The 17,803-nt window shown below is 37.1% G+C and overlaps 3 protein-coding genes across 4 annotated transcripts in view; 1 reads left to right on the top strand and 2 right to left on the bottom strand.

Moving 5' to 3' along the window:
• Positions 1-3,487, top strand: part of LOC139938303 (pre-rRNA 2'-O-ribose RNA methyltransferase FTSJ3-like) — a 19,588-nt gene extending 16,101 nt beyond the window's left edge. Inside the window, exon 16 of the mRNA XM_071933730.1 lies at positions 209-3,487. Coding sequence (XP_071789831.1) covers positions 209-410 — 202 coding nt within the window. The 3' untranslated portion in view covers positions 411-3,487. The remainder of the gene's footprint in view (positions 1-208) is intronic.
• Positions 1-17,803, bottom strand: part of LOC139938154 (uncharacterized) — a 313,018-nt gene that overhangs the window by 114,944 nt on the left and 180,271 nt on the right. The window lies entirely within an intron of this gene.
• LOC139938304 (voltage-gated hydrogen channel 1-like) lies at positions 2,896-17,803 on the bottom strand. 2 transcript variants are annotated; one of them, XM_071933731.1, is made up of 7 exons: positions 17,668-17,803; positions 15,540-15,617; positions 11,433-11,695; positions 9,615-9,878; positions 7,483-7,612; positions 6,000-6,167; positions 2,896-5,090 (listed from the first exon to the last, which is right to left on the bottom strand). In XM_071933731.1, the coding sequence occupies exons 2-7, from the start codon at positions 15,595-15,597 to the stop codon at positions 4,891-4,893; spliced, it is 1,083 nt and encodes a 360-aa protein (XP_071789832.1). In that variant the 5' UTR covers positions 15,598-15,617; positions 17,668-17,803; the 3' UTR covers positions 2,896-4,890. The 2 variants fall into 2 exon arrangements, with proteins under 2 accessions (XP_071789832.1, XP_071789833.1); XM_071933732.1 differs by lacking the exon at positions 15,540-15,617.

The raw sequence follows: 17,803 nt of genomic DNA, 5'->3' as shown, positions 1-17,803 counted from the left end.
ATACTCCCCAGGGAGTTGAGATGTTTTAAGAAATGATTTAAGGCCCAGCGAGCAGGGGTAATAATGTCGGAAGCGCTTTGAGACACCCCTTGGGAGTGAAAAGCGCTATATAAGAACAGGTTATTATTATTATGATAGCAAAGCAATAGATTATTCCATGTCTATTCCAATGTTGCTGTCATGTCCTCAATTTTCTTTCCGTTCTCAGGATATACAAGAAGGCCAAGCTGAAAACGAAGACTAAGGAAGTCACGTACATCGTCGCCAAGAAATCCCAGGCTGCCAAGAAGGTCAAGCGCCCTCGTGGGGTGAAGGGACACTACAAGGTCGTCGATCCAAGAATGAAGAAAGACGTCAGGGGCATGAAGAGAGCGGAAGCAAGAAAGAAAGGAAAAGGAAAGAAAAGATGAGAAGTGAAAGACGCAAAATGTTGAGAAACAAAACTTGATTCGGATGACCCGTGTTTTAAGATACAAAAACAAGTCTACCCCATTTTTATCTGTATCCAACAAAATGTGAATTGTTTTGCACTGGGCAGATACAAGAATGAGAAATTTCAGAACTTTTATCTGAACTTACGCCTTTTATTGTTTTCCTTGTAAATAAATCCTGCTCTGTGATCCACCTATCTACCACTGAGGATACTGTTCGAAGAAGCTCCTTGAAATCTATAATTCCAGGGGTTATCAAAAGGTGGCAACGCCATCATGTCAACTAACCTAAAATTTAGATCATAATTGGCAGTAAACACATCTGGACCCAATTACTTAAAGCATGTAAGCATAAAAACTTGCTAAGCACGTAAATATGTTGCTTAGCAGAAATAGATTACCAGGCAAAATACATTACAGTTTACATTGCTGCATCTGGTACCCCACTCAATTCTTGCTTAGCAAAGAAAGAATTTGCTAAGCAGAGCTATCTGCTTAACAGCTTTATGCAGTTGGGCCCTGGTGTCAACTGGTTAAATCAAATTTGTTGCTGTTTTGGATTCAAAAGTTTTTCTTCTTTTTTGTAGATAATTTTTTTTTCTCTTTTAAAAATTCCAGATAAATTTTTTTGATTCTCTTTTTATTTGATGAGGACACAACACATGTAATTTATTAATTCAAGAATTAATATTAACTGTAATGATTATGTACAACTTATGTTTTATAATGCTTATGGTTGTATTAAACTGCCTGGGATACAAAAATATGTTATCTTTGGTTCTGTCATTTTGATGTGAGTTATAGGAGAGTACTACTAGCAAGCCCTGATTTTGGAGTGGGACTCCATAACTCTATTGGTTCCTCGTACAAAAAAAATTCCAAAATCTCCTTGGACCTTCGAAGTAAAGCTATCGCCAAAAGGAAAAAGAAAATTCCACATCGTGTCATGGGGTTTAGTATTTCTAAAATGAAGATAAATTTCATTTTTTTTTTTCCTCTTTGAACCCCTTATTATGGAGTGGAACTCCATAACTTCATTGCTTCCTCGTCAACATTTAACGGCATGTGATTTCTCAGGTTTCCCCCAAAATCTCCTTGGACCTTAAAAAATTCTTGAAAGAAGTAAAGCTATCGCCAAAGGGAGAAAGAAATATGTCCATATTGTGTCCAAACCTGTGGTTTTATATTTCTAAAATGCGCAAACAATTTCATGTTTTTCCCCCTTTATATTTCATGTTTTTGTAGTATTACAGATGCAATTTGCGCACATTTGTAATGTGGACTTGACTCGGTTTCTACAAGTCTTTATAAATATTGATAATAATGACACATTAATCAAATATAATTTTACATTTTATTTAGTTGGTTTTCACAAAAATACATTCTCTCATGGAAGATCAAATTAGTATTAAACATGGCACTTAATTATTTTAATAATTAGCAAATCATTGGCACAACAAAAGTTCCTGAATCTGTGAGTTGTTTCTGAAATAATGGGCTGTAGATAGCAGAAACGAACAGCGACTATCACTATTAATAATCAGCTACTATCATTTTGTTACTAGTACTGGGACGGTACTGTTTCACCATACCGTGGAGTTTTCAAATGTAGGGGATGTACGAAAGCCTATGACACGGCTCGAAAAGAAACATTTTTGGCCATTGAGAAAATGGTGCTGATCCATTATATAACACAGTGGCCAAGCAGTCTAGTTCACCAAAACCCAAACTCTAGTGTTGTCAGCAGCAGAGTGTGGGTTCGAATCCCGGTCATGACACTTGTGCATTTGAACCATAATTGCTTCGTAAACAGTTTTGAAGGTATTGCATTCTGCTTAAGTGGCCTGATACCAATTTGATTGGCAATGTTCATTGTTCCCATATTAACAATTGTTACGTAAATTCATTTACAAATGGAAAAAGAAGTTTGAAAAAAATTACTGGAATAAATACATGGTTTACCCTACTTGCAAAAATACATTTACATATTTGAGATGAGTAACTGTCTGTTGTTACATAGGGGATGGGGAGTCTCTTGGATAAAATTGGGGAGGTAGTGCTTTCTGCTCTACTGGCCAGGCTTCGAATTGATGATACCCAAGCCTACATTCGTATGGACTGTAAAAGGGGTAACCCTGTTTCAGCCCTAGGAGTAGGTGGCAATGGCCTCTGGAAAAATAGTTGTAGCCCACACCTTGAAGTGGCCTTCAGGCCTTGTGTGTCAGGCGACTTGCATAAAAAAAAAAAAAAATTAAAAAAATGGCTGGCATACATTGGTTCTATTGCATAAAATGCAGCTATATATCAAAACTAATTATGGTGATACATCACAAAACAAATACGGCTAAATATCAAAATAAAATACAGTGATATAATGCAATCAAATACAGCGATATAATGCAATAGTACGGTGATGTACCGCAACAGTTCGGCGATAGATTGCAATACTACATAAAAAAAAAAAAAAAAAAAGTAAAAAACACGACTTCTGTAGGCACTAGCGAATATGGGCCGCAGTAGATTTGTGTCCATGGAGCATAGTACTATGAGATGCAAATGACAAGGGCCATCTCTCTAGTTCTAATTATAAAACTCAACGGATCACACACAAAAATACATCAATCAAGATTCTGTCAATAACAAACACTATGGCTGGGTCTGAAAAAGTGGCTATAGCTTTGCCTTGATAGTCTTGTTGACAATGCTTTGAAGCTTACGATGCCCAAAGCAACACCCCCTTAGCAACAGCCGCAGCCACAAATTTGAAGACAGCTACACCAACTATTGTCACATCCTCTTACAGGGCTTGAATTTTACACTGAAACACGGGCCCAAGACCAGTGGTGTTAGTTAGCATTGAGCCAGTGATCTTGTGTTTGTGTTCAGAAGATCAACTTTCAGTCAAATATAATTCTGTTGAATACAAAGGAAGTTACCCATGATACAAATGAGATTTAAATCTTCTCTCTGGTGCTTTTTCACATTCACAGTTTCAATTCCGGTCCAGTAACAGTTTTGAGCTACAAGCCCTGCGGTCTTGTGGGTTTCCCCCCCCCCCCCCCAAAAAAAAAAAAAAATTCAACCCCTGCCTCATATCATCATTAATGAAAGACACAAAGAATTTGGGAATGATTTGGCAAAAAAATATTTTCTACAACGACCTGTTTTTACTCTGCATAGTGTTCTGTATTCATATAATTAAAAAAATCAAATTTCTCGTAAAATATAAACTCTGCTTTAAATGGCTCATTAAAATTAATCATATAAAAATTTAAAATTAGAGTATCGTAAAAGAATTAACAAACAATTCTGTAAAACTTTCTTATGCATATTAGAATATATTTCAAGAAATATACTTTGTATTTATAATAATTTTGTTACAATTTGTACATGATGGACATTGTGTGAAATACATTGCATACTTTCCCAAAGACATTGGTTGTGTTCTTTGTTAAAGGGAAGGTACACGTTTGGTAACTACTCAAAACAAATATTAACTCAAAAACTGACTTGGTAACCGAGCATGGGAGAGCTGTTCATGGTATAAAACATTTTGAGAAACGACTCCCTCTGAAGTAACATAGATTGTGAGAAAGAAGTAATTTCTCACTAAAATAATAAAAGTCTTTTATTCCTATCTGAATGCACATAAATTCGTCCAACAAGGGTGTTTTTTTCTCTCATCAGTTTCTCGCAACTTTGATAACCAGTTTAGCTCACATTTTCACAGGCTTGGTATTTTATGCTTATGAGTGAGAAGACTGGTCTTTGACAATTACCTAACGTGTACCTTCCCTTTACCTATCAAAAGTTTCAAACAGGAAAGCTTTGATATAATGTTTTGCCTAATGTAAAAATCAATGTTAAAAAAAGAGGTTCAAATGTTGACTGTGAGGACGATAAATATATTTTAAATTATGTTACGCATCGGAGTATACGCACTGGTAAGAACATGAGATTTATTTTATATTGCCTGTTCGAAAAACTGTTTTTCCTTCTCATTTTGATTCCGGTCCTGTACAACAAGTTCTGGTCCACTGAAATAGCTCAGATACAAGCCCCGTGGTCTTGTGGATGCCCCCCCCCCCCGCCCCCTCCATTAAACTTGAGGTCTGTGGCCAATTTCATAAAGCCTGTAAGCACAAAAACTTGCTTAGCACAGAATAGTATTGCTAATAGCAGAAACAGGTTACCAAACGAAAGACGCCAAGTTTTGGAGAGACAAAACTGGATTCGAACGACCTGTGTTTTAGATACAACAGCAAAAACATTTAATAGATGTTGAGCAAAAACATTTAATAGATGTTGTGCAAAAACATTTAATAGATGTTGTGCAAATACATGATTGTGGCTGGTGCTTGACTCGGTTTTTTTGCTTAGTAAAGAAATTTGTTAATGATAATTTTCTGCTCAACATCTTTATGAAATTGGGCACATAGCATTGACATCAGTTTGGTCGTCAGGCTTGTTGTAGGGTCGAGGCATAATCCGGTGGTTGACTGCTCTCACCGTACACGGGGTCTTGCGTCCAGTCAAGGGCTATCTGACTGTCATTAGAACTCATCCCATGGTGGTCTTCCTTCCCATCCTCCATGGTATCAAGGTGTAGTTTCTTGTCGTAGTGCGGCTTTACCGGTTTGTTCTTAATCATTCCTTCATCTGTGAAAGTGAATGAATGGTTAGTGATTATATCAATACAAGAAAGCTAAAACCATAACTTTGGGCAGTGTTTGTGAAAGTGATATATTTCATTCAAAATAAGAAAGCTGAAACGAAAGTGATATATTATACAAATACAATCAAGCTTGGGAACAGTGATATTGATTGATACAAGAAAGTTTAAACCCTTGCAGGTGTCTAGGGCCAAGTGTCCTAGGGAAATCTGTCCCCTGGAGCTTCTGTCTCCCATATGGGAAATTAACATGGGCTGAAGGAGGTTATTCAAAAGAGGGCGTTATCATAAGAAGTTTGTACATGGTTCACTCTCCTGCCACACTGGCAGTGTAATATATACAAGAAAGTGATACTAGTACAAGAAACCTGAAACCATGATTTCCGGCAGTGTTTGGGAAAGTGATATATATCAATACATGAAACCTAAAACCATAATTTCCTAGGGAAATCTGTCTTCAGGCCTGAATTCTTTTAATATTTGTTTAAGTAATCTGAAATTTCACAAATTTGTGCAAAAAGGGTACTGTTTCTTTTTTTATTTCTCTTGCAACTTCAATGATCAATTGAGCCCAAATGTTCACAGTTGTGTTATTTTTATGCATTTGTTGGGAAACACCATGTGAGAATAATGGTCTTTGACAATTACCAAAGGTGTCCAGGGGTCGATTTCACAAAGAGTTAGAACTCGTCTTATCTCGAGTTAGGACGAGTAACTCGTCCTAACTTAGGATTAATCTTGAGGTCTGCATGCTACAGTGCAGGGTTGGGACTTGTCCCAAGTCCTAAGATTAGTCTTAAATTAGGAAGAGTTTTGTGAAATCTACGGCAGGGCCTTTAAAAGATAATAGATTTCAAGGATTCCTTTTTGTTCCCCCAAACTGATCACAAGCTTACCGATTTCCACTTTGTTGGCGTTAAGTAAACCTCTCAGTGCTTCTATCTCTCCCTCCAGTGCCTCACTGTACGTCTCAAACTTTCTCAGAATGTACAAGGCACGTCTCTTCAACTTCTTGTGATGGTGGATCTTCTTCTCGGCCTGCTGCTCCACGGACAAAACCACCCCTGGGAAGAGAAGTCAGGAAACCAGACTTTGAATAAGCCACTTCGGAATGTCAGTGGCGCATGTCTGTTACTGCTGACAACGGACTTTGTCTATCTCCTGTGACCCGGGAGATAGACCCGGGAGATAGACAAAGTCCGTTGTCAGCAGTAACAGACATGCGCAGCTGGAACTCCGAAGTGGCTTATAGTGGAACACTTTTGTGTCTTACTTTATTTTGAGAAAATATAATTAGCAGTTGGAAACTGCTTACATACCGAATGGACCTAGGGTATAAACGCACATTTTTTGTATTGGCCCTAGGTTTCAACCCTTGCAGTCTCAAAGGCAAATTTTTATTTTATTTTGCCGTGATGCTATTGATGTTTCATAAGCAGAGCTGCCCACTCTCTCTCTCTGATTCTGCAAAAATATTCCTGAAAGTAAACCAATCTTTCCTTGTTTTTATGAATGAATTTGAAACCTCCCTGGTTATGGAAACTTTTTTTCCTGTTATGATTAACGTAATTCTAACTGTCTCCCTGATCTTTGTACAAAATCTCCCCTATTGCAAGATGTTAATGTTGGCAGCTCAGGGAGCGATTTCATTAAGCGTTGCAATGTGTCACAAAAGGTTAAAATGTATATGCATCTTAACTTGCGATGCGCTCTAATTCCATGACAACGGGCTAAAATGCATCAAAACTTCTGACGACCCTTTGGGTCATCTCAACTTACGTTGCTCTAGTCTCAAAATGGCGCTGATGCTTCTGCTAGACAGAAGGGCCAGACGGGCATTACAGTTGCGTGTTATTATTCGGTTGAAAAAGACAAGACTGTTGGACTTGTCCAGTCTTAAAGGCACTGGACACTCTTGGTAACTTCTCAAAATAGTTGTTAGCATAAAAACTTACTTGGTAACAAGCAATGGAGAGCTGTTGATAATATAAAACTTTGTGAGAAACTGCTCCCTCTTACGTAACGTTGTTTTCAAGAAAGAAGTTATTTTCAACAAATTTGATTTCAAGACCTCAGAATTAGATTTTGAGGTCCCAAAATTAAGCATCTGAAAGCACACAACTTCGTGTGACAAGGGTGTTTTTTTCCCATTATTATCTCGCAATTTTGACGATCAATTGAGTTCAAATTTTCACAGGTTTGTTATTTTGTGAATAGTTGAGATACACAAATTGAGAAGACTGGTCTTTGACAATTACCAATAGTGTCCAGTGCCTTAAAGTTTACTGACCAATGGCTATACCTCACTTGCCTCGACCCCATGGCCCGGGGTTTAAATTCGAGCCCTGGTAAAGTCAATAAATGTCCACTGTTACTTACCATTAACGATGCGAAGGATACGCCACAAACGTAGGACAACAATAAGGTCCAAGACAGCGAATTGTTCAGGGAAGATCAAGGTGACTATGTCGAGTATGAAGGATGTCACAATAACTATTGCATCAAAAACCTTAGCAAGAAAGAAACAAAAAAGATTCATGATTTTATGTTTTGTGTTTTAAAGGCAGTGGACACTATTGGTAATTGTCAAAGACTAGCCTTCACAGTTGGTGTGTCTCAACGTATGCATAAAATAACTAACCTGTGAAAATTTGAGCTCAATCGGTCATCAAAGTTGCGAGATAATAATGAAAGAAAAAAACACCCTAGTCACACGAACTTGTGTGCGTTTAGATGGTTGATTTCGAGACCTCAAGTTCTAAACTTGAGGTCTCGAAATCAAATTCGTGGAAAATTACTTTTATCTCGAAAACTACTCCACTTCAGAGGGAGCCGTTTCTCACAATGTTTTATACTGCCAACCTCTCCCAATTACTCTTTACTAAGTGAGGTTTAATGCTAATAATTGTTTTGAGTAATTACCAATAGTGTCCACTGCCTTTAAGTAATTACTATTCGATCAAATTAATACTGGCCTTTAATTTCCTTGAAGTGGTATAGCAAGTCTGTCATTTAAAGAGTACTTTTTGTAGGACACAAAACACAATGTCCATAGATTTACATTAAGCTTAAACGGTTTGAAGATAATGATGATAGAAAGCTTCCCTTAAAATTTACTTACTGAGGAGCTGTAGTTCTTAGGAATGAGTAAAACAAGTCACGGAAATCATTTTCGTCGCAGTGAGACAACGTATTTTTGTGACATGGTTTTTTCACATATCTCAAAAATACAGCACCTCAGCAGGTATTTTTTTAAGGGAAGCGATCTACTATCATTATCTTCAAACTGTTTAAGTTTAATCACGAGTAATAAACTAGTGTAAATCTGTGGACATTGTGGTTTGTGCTACAAAAAGCACCCCAATCCTTTAAACAAAGACCAAAAGGTATCAAAGTTCATCAAACAAAAGTACACCAACAAGGAAGTAACCCAGCATTTTATTTGACCACAGGCAACTTCACCTTCATCCTGTCATTACTAAATAGAGCACTTCATTTGTTTATTATATACATCTGCACTTTCAAAGAACTTGTTTTCAATGGTTTTGAAACATTCCATGACACAACCTTTTTTTCCTCTTGTGATATGTAAATGTAAAGTTTCCTGTCCCGCATAGAATGTGAAATATGGCTGAAGTCCTGTCCAACATTTTTTATATCGCTGTAGAAGAAAAATTTCCTCATATTATTATTAATTTCTGTTTTGATGTGAACATAAGGTTTATGTCCCACCTTTAACGAAAGTAAGACCCAAATGAGCAAGAAAGCTCAAGAGCATTAATCAAAGTTTGACTAATACCTAACCTCCAATATAAAAGATTGACAACTTCATCCAAAATTAAGCTCAAAGAAAAACTAAACAGACTCAAAGTTAATAACAAGAAGCCCCCTTGATCCACTGAGGCAATTAGTAGTAGTCCCGACCGATTATCTACCATCAGCCTAGCCAGGTATTGTTAAAGGCTCTCATGGACACTATTGGTAATTGTCAAAGACTAGTCTTATCACTTGGTGTATCTCAACATATGCATAAAGTAAAAAACCTGTGAAAATTTGAGCTCAATCGGTCGTCAAAGTTGCGAGATAATAATGAAAGAAAAAACACCTTGTCGCACGAAGTTGTGTGCTTTTAGATGCTTGATTTCGAGACCTCAAACTCTAAATCTGAGGTCTCGAAATCAAATTCGCGGAAAATTCTTTCTTTCTTGAAAACTACGTCACTTCAGAGGGAGCTGTTTCTCACAATGTTTTATACTATCAACCTCTACCCATTACTCGTTACCAAGTAAGGTTTTATGATAATAATTATTTTGAGTAATTACCAATAGTGTCCACTGCCTTTAAAAAGCAGGACAGTTCTTTTCAGAACCGATCTAGTCTCCCAAATTCCCAACTCTACCATTGTAGAATGTGAAACATGGTGTTACCGCAAACCAAATAAATATATGTATTGAAACCTAACCATGCAATGCCTTAAATCCCATAAAAACACACACACAAACAGCATTTACCTCCAGTTTGCTGTGAAAGAACTTAGCGCCCAGCGCAAACACTTTTAGCGCCAGCTCAATCATGAAGATACTCAGAATGATCAGACTCATGATGTGGAAAGCCTCGGCCGCAAGCTTAGTCGGTGATTCCTTGTGCTCTTCTTCTTCTTCTACGTGTGGATCGTCGTTATAAGGGTCTTGTGTTTCATTCTTGTAAGTGTTATAGTAGGGCGATTCGTATCCACTTTCGGAACTGTTCCCTCCCTCTAAGCTGCATCCCTTGGCCTGTAAGATGAATACCCATTATAAATAATATTCGGTTTTTATATAGCGCTTTTATACACCATGTCTCAAAACACTTCCAACATTATTACCCCTGATCACTGGGCCATTTCATTCCTTAAACCATCTCAGCTCCCTGGGGAGTATACAGCCTGTGCCGCCAAATATGTAGCGCACGAAGCTAAACCAACCACAAGAACCATCTCTGCCCTCACAGGTACCCATTTACCCCTGGGTGGAGAGAAGCAATTATAGTAAAGTGTCTTACTCAAGGACACAAGTGTCACGATCGGGACTCGAACCCACACTCTGCTGAACAGAACACCAGAGCTCGAGTTCGGTGCTCTTATCCGCTCGGCCACGACACCCCTACCAAATACTCATTCAATTCAATTCAGTTTATGTTTGTTAGATCCCAAAAAGGATCTCAAATGCTCGCAAAACAGTAAAAACATTGAAACACTAAAAACATTTAGCCACCAGGCAATCTCTGGGGTCTAGTTGGTATGGCACTGCTCTAGAATTGCAACTGTTGCGAGTTTGAATCCCAGCCGAGTATTATGAGTGTGATTTTTTTTACAGAACTCGGGTTACTGAGTGTACAATGCTATCACACATTGGTATGAATATGGGTAAAAACCAAAATGAATATTAAAAACATTTAAAAGAGTTTTATACAATTACAAGAAAATGCACTAAAAAGCGATAAGTAATAATGAGTGTCTACAAAAATAAAATACCTGGTGTTGTATTGGCGATCAGTTTATAATTAACGTTTGAAAGTGAGATTGTATTGTTTTATTGCACAAGGGACAAATGAGGATGGGTATCGGTTTGTCGCATAGCACTCGCAAAAGACCAGACCTTGGGATCAGTGCATTAATACAATACAATACAATACAATACAATGGGTTTTTATATAGCGCCCTTTCATTTAGACCACAGCGCTTTAAACGAACAATAGCAATGCAGATAATTCAACAAATGAACAATAAAGCAATAAACAGACCCTAAGGAAAAAGATGTTTTTTAAGTGCTTTCTTGAAAATAGGCAGTGAAATTGAGGTGCGTATTGTGATGGGAAGATAGTTCCACAGTCCTGGAGCGGCTTAGGAAAATGATTTAGATGCAGCGGACTGAAGAGATTTGCTGCTCGGTTTATCTTCAGCAAGACGGGTTTTGTCTGATGCTGAGCAAAGCCCAGCCCTAGTTTGAATGTGAAAAGAAAAACAAGATGAAAGATATGCTGGTGCAAGTCCATTTAAGCATTTGTACACATGTACCAATATTTTTAATTGAATGCGCTCTTTCACCGGGAGCCAATGTAGCTTTTTGAGAAAAGCAGTTGCATGATCATGTTTAGAAGCACAAAATATTAGTTTGGCAGCCCAATTCTGAAAATGTTGAAATCTATTAATTTGAATTGTGTTAGCTCCAAGTAAAAGTGCGTTGCCATAGTCCAATCGTAGGTCGTTGGTTCAAATCCCAATCTAGTCAATTCTTTGTTTAACCCCGAATATCAAAACTTATAAAACTATGACATTTTAAAACACTTACAGCGGCTAATGCCTCAAAGTCAAGAATCAACTCTCCAATGACTAAGACACAATCAAAAACGACCAAGACGATCACGATAATCTGAAACTTCTGTGAATGCAGCAACTCTCTTAGTTTCTCTCGGAACGTCATCGGGGCCTCGTGGTAGTCCGGGTCGTCCGGGTCATGATGTGACTCTTTGCCATTCTCGTGAGTCTGTTCGTCTGTGACGATCTTTTTCTCGTCGTCAGCTTTGGTGAAGAGACCCATCTTGTTACCGCCCCCTATGATGAAGAAAACAATTATGAACTCTTACAGCTTTCTTTGATAATTTGCAGTGATAGATTTCACTGGAATCCCCAGCAGCAATGGGTCCATCATTTATACACCTGGGTGAAGAGAAGCAATTTATGGTATTTAATAGATGGAAATTTGCATCGATTACCCATATCGCTGTGTGTAAGACTGTGTACTCAGTACTTTCACAAGGTCTGTGAAAAAACAACCACTAGCTACAGGGCAATCTCCGTGTTCTAGCTGGAAAGACATTGCTTTAGAATTGCAAAGGTCGTGGGTTCGAATCCCAACCGAGTACATGTATGGTATTCTTTGGAAGATTGAAAATTAAAACTGAGCAAGTGTGATTATTTGGGCGTGAAACAATTTGACCAAAAAAATGCATTGTATTCAGCACTATAATTCACTCCCACAACCCCAAAACAACAAAAATCAATCAACATAAACGAAACAAAAACAAAACCAAACAAGAAAATCACAAAAGCATGTGAGAAATGTCAGAAAAAAACCAGGGGAAGTGAAAAAGGAAGTTAAATGACAAAACAGTTGATTTAGTGTCACAAGGTTTTTCCCACTGTAAAGTTTTGTTTAATTTTCCTATAAATGGGGAGTTTTGCAAACAGAGAATTTTTAGGCAATCTGTCAAAAAGAAATTGTTTTTAACATTTACATTTCAATTTTAAATTAAAGGAACACGTTGCCTTGGATCGGTCGAGTTGGTCTTTGAAAAGCGTTTGTAACCGTTTTTTATAAAATGCATATGGGTAGAAAGATGTTGTAAAAGTAGAATACAATGATCCACACAAACATGCCTCGAAATTGCGTGGTTTTCCTTTTACCTCGTCGACTAACACGTTGGCCATTTATGGGGGTCAAAATTTTGACTCCCATAAATGGCCGACCGTGTTAGTTTGCACAGTAGAAGGAAAACCACGCAATTTCGAGGCAAACTTGTGTAGATCATTGTATTCTACTTTTAAAACATCTTTCCAACCATATGCATTATATACAAAACGGTTACAAACGCTTTTGTTTTGACCAACTCGTCCGATCCAAGGCAACGTGTTCCTTTAAATGCAGGCCCGATAACTTTCTTCTTGCAAAGGGCAGAGGTAAACTTGTAATTACTATTTAAATGACTAGCAGATCGTTCATCTCCAAGCTGCCTGAATTTTTGTTTGTGAAGCAAAAAAGCCCTATTTATATACACACTGTAAATCTTCTTTAAAGGGAATGTATATGTTTGGTAATTGTCAAAGACCATTGTTCTGACTTGGTGTATCCCATCATAAGCATAAAATAACAAGCCTGTGAAAATTTTGGCTCAATTGGTCATCTAAGTTACGAGAAAATGATGAAAGAAAAAACACCCTTGTTGGACGAATTTGTGTGCTTTCAGATAGGAATAAAAGACTTCTAGCTAGAAGTCTTTTATTGTTTTAGTGAGAAATTACCACTTTCTCAAAAAATACGTTACTTCAGTAGGAGTCGTTTCCCACAATGTTTTATACTATCAACAGCTCTCCAATGCTTGTTAACAAGTCAGTTTTTAAGTTAATGTTTGTTTTGAGTAATTACCAAACGCGTACCTTCCCTTTAAACATGATTTCACGAGGCAATTTACCGGTTCCAGGCCATTCAAAGAGCAAAATTATGCAATTCAAATGAATTCCACTGTTTACATTTCTCTTAAAGGGAGAGTAACCCAAAGTAATATCCAAATAATTTGTATCACCATTAATAAGGTACGTACAACCAGGTGTTCCTTAACTGCATGCAATGCAGTAAGCTGCCCAAAAGTTGTCTGTAAAATAATGCATTGTATGGTTATGCTAATAAGGGCCCTAGAAACAACCTAAAATTCAACTTTGTGATAATTTTTATGATGAAATACAGCAACACAATAATGTTTCATGTTAAAGGTGGTGTCATTGTGGTTTTTGCTAACAAAATGTTGATTTATCTTAGGCAAAATTATAAGGAAAGATTTAAAAAGTCATTGTGAAAGTTTCAGTTGAATCGGTGCCTACTTATTGAGAAAACAGCAAAAGACTACATGGTATTTTCATCATGAACGTTTAATCGGTCCTTGTGAGTACCAACCGCCATTCAGGCAGTATTGCGTGCAGCATTCATTCAATCAGACACCACAGAAATTCCCCCAAACTGCCCCAGGTGATCTTTGTAGACTTTTGACATACTTTTATTGAATTCTAACCAACTGGGGCACTTCAGACAAAACAATTTCGCAGAATGTTTACTATAATCTTCAAAACATGTCGGCTTTCAGAAAGAACTCACACAATTTCTTTTAAGGGTTGTTACTAATGTTTGAGCCCTGAATTAATGGTAACAAATGAACTAAAATATACTACGATAGTCACATTTCCGCGCAAATCTAATTTCTAATTTTATAATAGAATTAAGAAGTTTTCAAGAATGGTAAACTGGTGATTTTAAGAGAGTATAATCTAACTTAATGAGAATTTATTTGATAAAACACAGCAAGAAACACAGCAAATTACACTAAAAAAACAGGAGTATGTACAAAGAAATTTATAAATAAATGCAAGCATAAAACATGAGAGAAAATTGCACAAAACTATTTGAGGATAGCCCTAAAAAACTTAAGACTTATTTCCATTTAGGTCTCTACAGAAAAGAACAAAAATTAAAACATAAACACAAAATAAAAAAAATGAATTAGACATACAGGTGGATAAAGAAAGGTAGTTTAAAAAAACAAAATAATTTTTTTTATTAATTAATCATTAGGTTGTAAACAAAATATTAAAAAGAAACCAAAAAACCTTAGACGACGGGATTTGTTAAAAGATGGTATTCAACTATTCATTTCAGCTGAGACAGGAATCAGGATAGTTGAACTCGCAATATGTATGGGTTAATTGAATTGAAACTGTTAAAGGAACACGTTGCCGTGGATCGGACGAGTTGGTCAAAACAAAAGCGTTTGTAACCGTTTTGTATATAATGCATATATAAAGATGTTTTAAAAGTAGAATACAATGATCCACACAAGTTTGCCTTGAAATTGCGTGGTTTTCCTTCTACTGTGCGAACTAACACGGTCGGCCATTTATGGGAGTCAAAATTTTGACCCCCATAAATGGCCGACGTGTTAGTCAACGAGGTAAAAGGAAAACCACGCAATTTCGAGGCATGTTTGTGTGGATCATTGTATTCTACTTTTGCAACATCTTTCTACCCATATGCATTTTATAAAAAACGGTTACAAACGCTTTTCAAAGACCAACTCGACCGATCCAAGGCAATGTGTTCCTTTAACAGTTCAAGTCGCAGTTCATAGCACATTTAATTGTTCTGTGAAAATCAGAAAAACGAGTTATACAGAGGCTAACGGAGGCCATGGTTTCTGTTGCCCCTGATCTTGGCCTTGGTGCCCAAGAAAGTTTCCAAAAGACCATGATTTTCCAACGGAAGTGCATTTTACACCCAGGGGTAAATGGGCACCTGTGAGGGCAGAGATGGTTCTTGTGTTTGATGTAGCAGAGTAGCGCATTTTTGTTGCACGAGGCTGTATACTTCCCAGGGAGCTGAGATGATTTTAGAAATGATTCAAGGCCCAGTGACCAGGGGTAATAATCTGAAGCGCTTTGGGACACCCTTTGGGAGTAAAAAAGGGCTATATAAAAACTTATTGTTATCATTTTATTTATAAATAAGGCGAACGCATTTGAGGAAACACAGTGTGAAATGTGTGAAATGTATTGTTAGAACAATCAAGGAGAAAGGAAAAAAAATTAACATCATGGTTTAAAAATAAAAAAAACAATCTATGCAAGTACTTACCAGACTTCTCCATGCTATCAATGGTCGACATTGACATTTTATTATCATCACCGTTCATAATGACAAATCTGTTGCATACTAAAGACAAAGAAAACTTGTCTAAATCTGAAGCCTTTCTTAAAATTGATCTTTTAGTAAACTCTCGCTTTCAATGCCAAGTTTAACTTTTATGAAGGCTAGCAAGTCTTCAGACACAAGATTCAGCTGGTGTTGTTATACGTAGAGAACAATTTAAACTTTCAGAAATAGGATTCTATGCCCAGATTTAAAACAAAAAACTGCGGTGCAGTTTGAAACTTGTGGTTGCTTGGTTGTCAAAATCTGTTGCAAATGTCAAACGTTGTTGGACTATAGAACTGTGGCTCTCCACCAACGTCACCCTTGACAATTTCCACCAACAATGGTTAAATGTTATATGTCCGCTAACACTAAAGCATAAGAAAACCACTCCAGTGGGTTCTATTCAACTAGACATTATTTCCTGTTCAGGTGAACAAATGTTTATTCCTGGAAGCACTCAAACGCTCGCCAAAAAAGACAAAGTCATTGGAGCCTGGAAACCAGATGAGGTATGTGGAAGTGTACAAACAAGGTAGAATTATAAATGACGGTGCATGTTTTGGAAACTCAAGTAGGACCTTTATAATCCTAATGAGGTCGGATTAGGTACTGGCAGTTGCAGCATGTTACAGTGTAAAGTGTTTTGCAAATTACATTGCCTTTCTTAAAGGAACATTACAGACTCGGTTTTGCTAGCAAAAAAGTTGCTGGCATAAACTGACAAACCTGTAGAAGTCTAAGATCGATCAACCAAATGGGTCACAAGAGAATAGTGAAAACCGATTACAGATTTTACCAATTACAGATTTTGCATTGCGTTGATGCCAAACAAAAATGAATAAAACGCTCACTGAGCGATTAATTAGATTGTTTATTTCTCATCAAATATGAAATTTCAGACAGAAATATTTCAAGGGATGTTTTTTTACTATCATCATCATTAGACTTTGTAAGTTTTGAAAACATCTGTGATCTTCACGATTTTTGTTTCTTACCAATTCTGTAACGTTCCTTTAAATAATGCATTGAATAGTTAAAAGTTCAATGTTTTTTTGTTATATTTCAAAAGTTGTAGTAGTTGCGATAACGTAACTCTCCTCCCGACGGCCGCCAGGAGGAGGGTTACATTATCGCAACTAAAGTTGTAGCTAAACTATTTTAATTGAATGTATAGGCCTAACTAAAAAATACATATTTTGTTATGTTTCAAAACTGGTAGCTAACTATTTTTCTTTGAGAAGGAAGTGAGCCACAAGTGACACACTTTCTTTTGGGGTATTGAACAAAAGATACCTCTTCAACGATTACTGATAATTATTGAGGAAGGAAATAAATATTACCGGACAGGTTTAACTGTTACTGAAAGTGAAAAGTAACTCTAGGCCTTTACACAAATTGAGTTGTTATTGTTGGGAAAAAATTCTATCACCAGCAGTGTTCACCGACACTTTTTATGTTATAATTTTTATATGCAATGGGATTTTTTAATTTTTTATCGCAACATGGGGTTGACGGTGTTACTGGGTTACTCTGAACTTCATATTGTTCTTGTGTGTGAGTACTTTGATGTGTACTTTGATGTTTTCCTAAACACCCAATGTTCCTTGACTTTGGGTTTGTTTCACCATTTGTAAAGTAAGAACGAAATGATCAAAGTAGTGCAGTCACCAAACAAATGCATGGACAATAACGACAATAAATGTAGAACTAGAATGCGAGAGGCCGTTGCTTCAAAACAAGCGCTTTGGTTTGGTGCCAATCCACTAACCAGGCAATACGTAACCTTGAAGTGGCATGACTTCAAATCATGCTTCACTAAAGTTCACGAACACATTCAAGAAACCTATAGGAGAAACCCAGGAATGTCATGGTGATAAACACCTCAATTTATTGGTGTATCGTTCATGCTGACCTAGAATAAAACAAACAAGTGCTGTCACTCAGCATGCTCAGCATGCTGAGCTCAGCATGCTCAGTGCATCTGTGGAGGAAAAAAATCTACCTCCATCGTGTCCATGACCAGTGTCAGCATTTCCCGAGTGATCAATGTCAAAATACTATTCATTACCTGTGTCACAGTTTCCTGGTGTTGTGTATACTTTATACTGGCTCAAAGCTTAAATTATTTGTTCTGAAATTTCTTCCTGGTTTCAAAAACCCTGCGTGTTTACATTTTTTTTCAGTGGGAGGCGGCGGTGTGTAAA

This window comes from Asterias amurensis, chromosome 6, assembly GCF_032118995.1.
Source record: "Asterias amurensis chromosome 6, ASM3211899v1".
Classification (NCBI taxonomy): domain Eukaryota; kingdom Metazoa; phylum Echinodermata; class Asteroidea; order Forcipulatida; family Asteriidae; genus Asterias; species Asterias amurensis.
This window is presented reverse-complemented; position numbering and strand designations above follow the sequence as displayed.

Excerpts from the sequence above, each read along its gene's own strand:
- LOC139938304 (XM_071933731.1), bottom strand. The coding sequence starts at position 15,597 with ATGAACGGTGATGATAATAAAATGTCAATGTCGACCATTGATAGCATG. Across the intron at positions 7,613-9,614 it reads TCTTTCACAGCAAACTGGAG|GTTTTTGATGCAATAGTTAT; the intron begins GTAAATGCTGTT and ends TTTCTTGCTAAG. Across the intron at positions 6,168-7,482 it reads TATCCTTCGCATCGTTAATG|GGGTGGTTTTGTCCGTGGAG; the intron begins GTAAGTAACAGT and ends TTCTCTTCCCAG.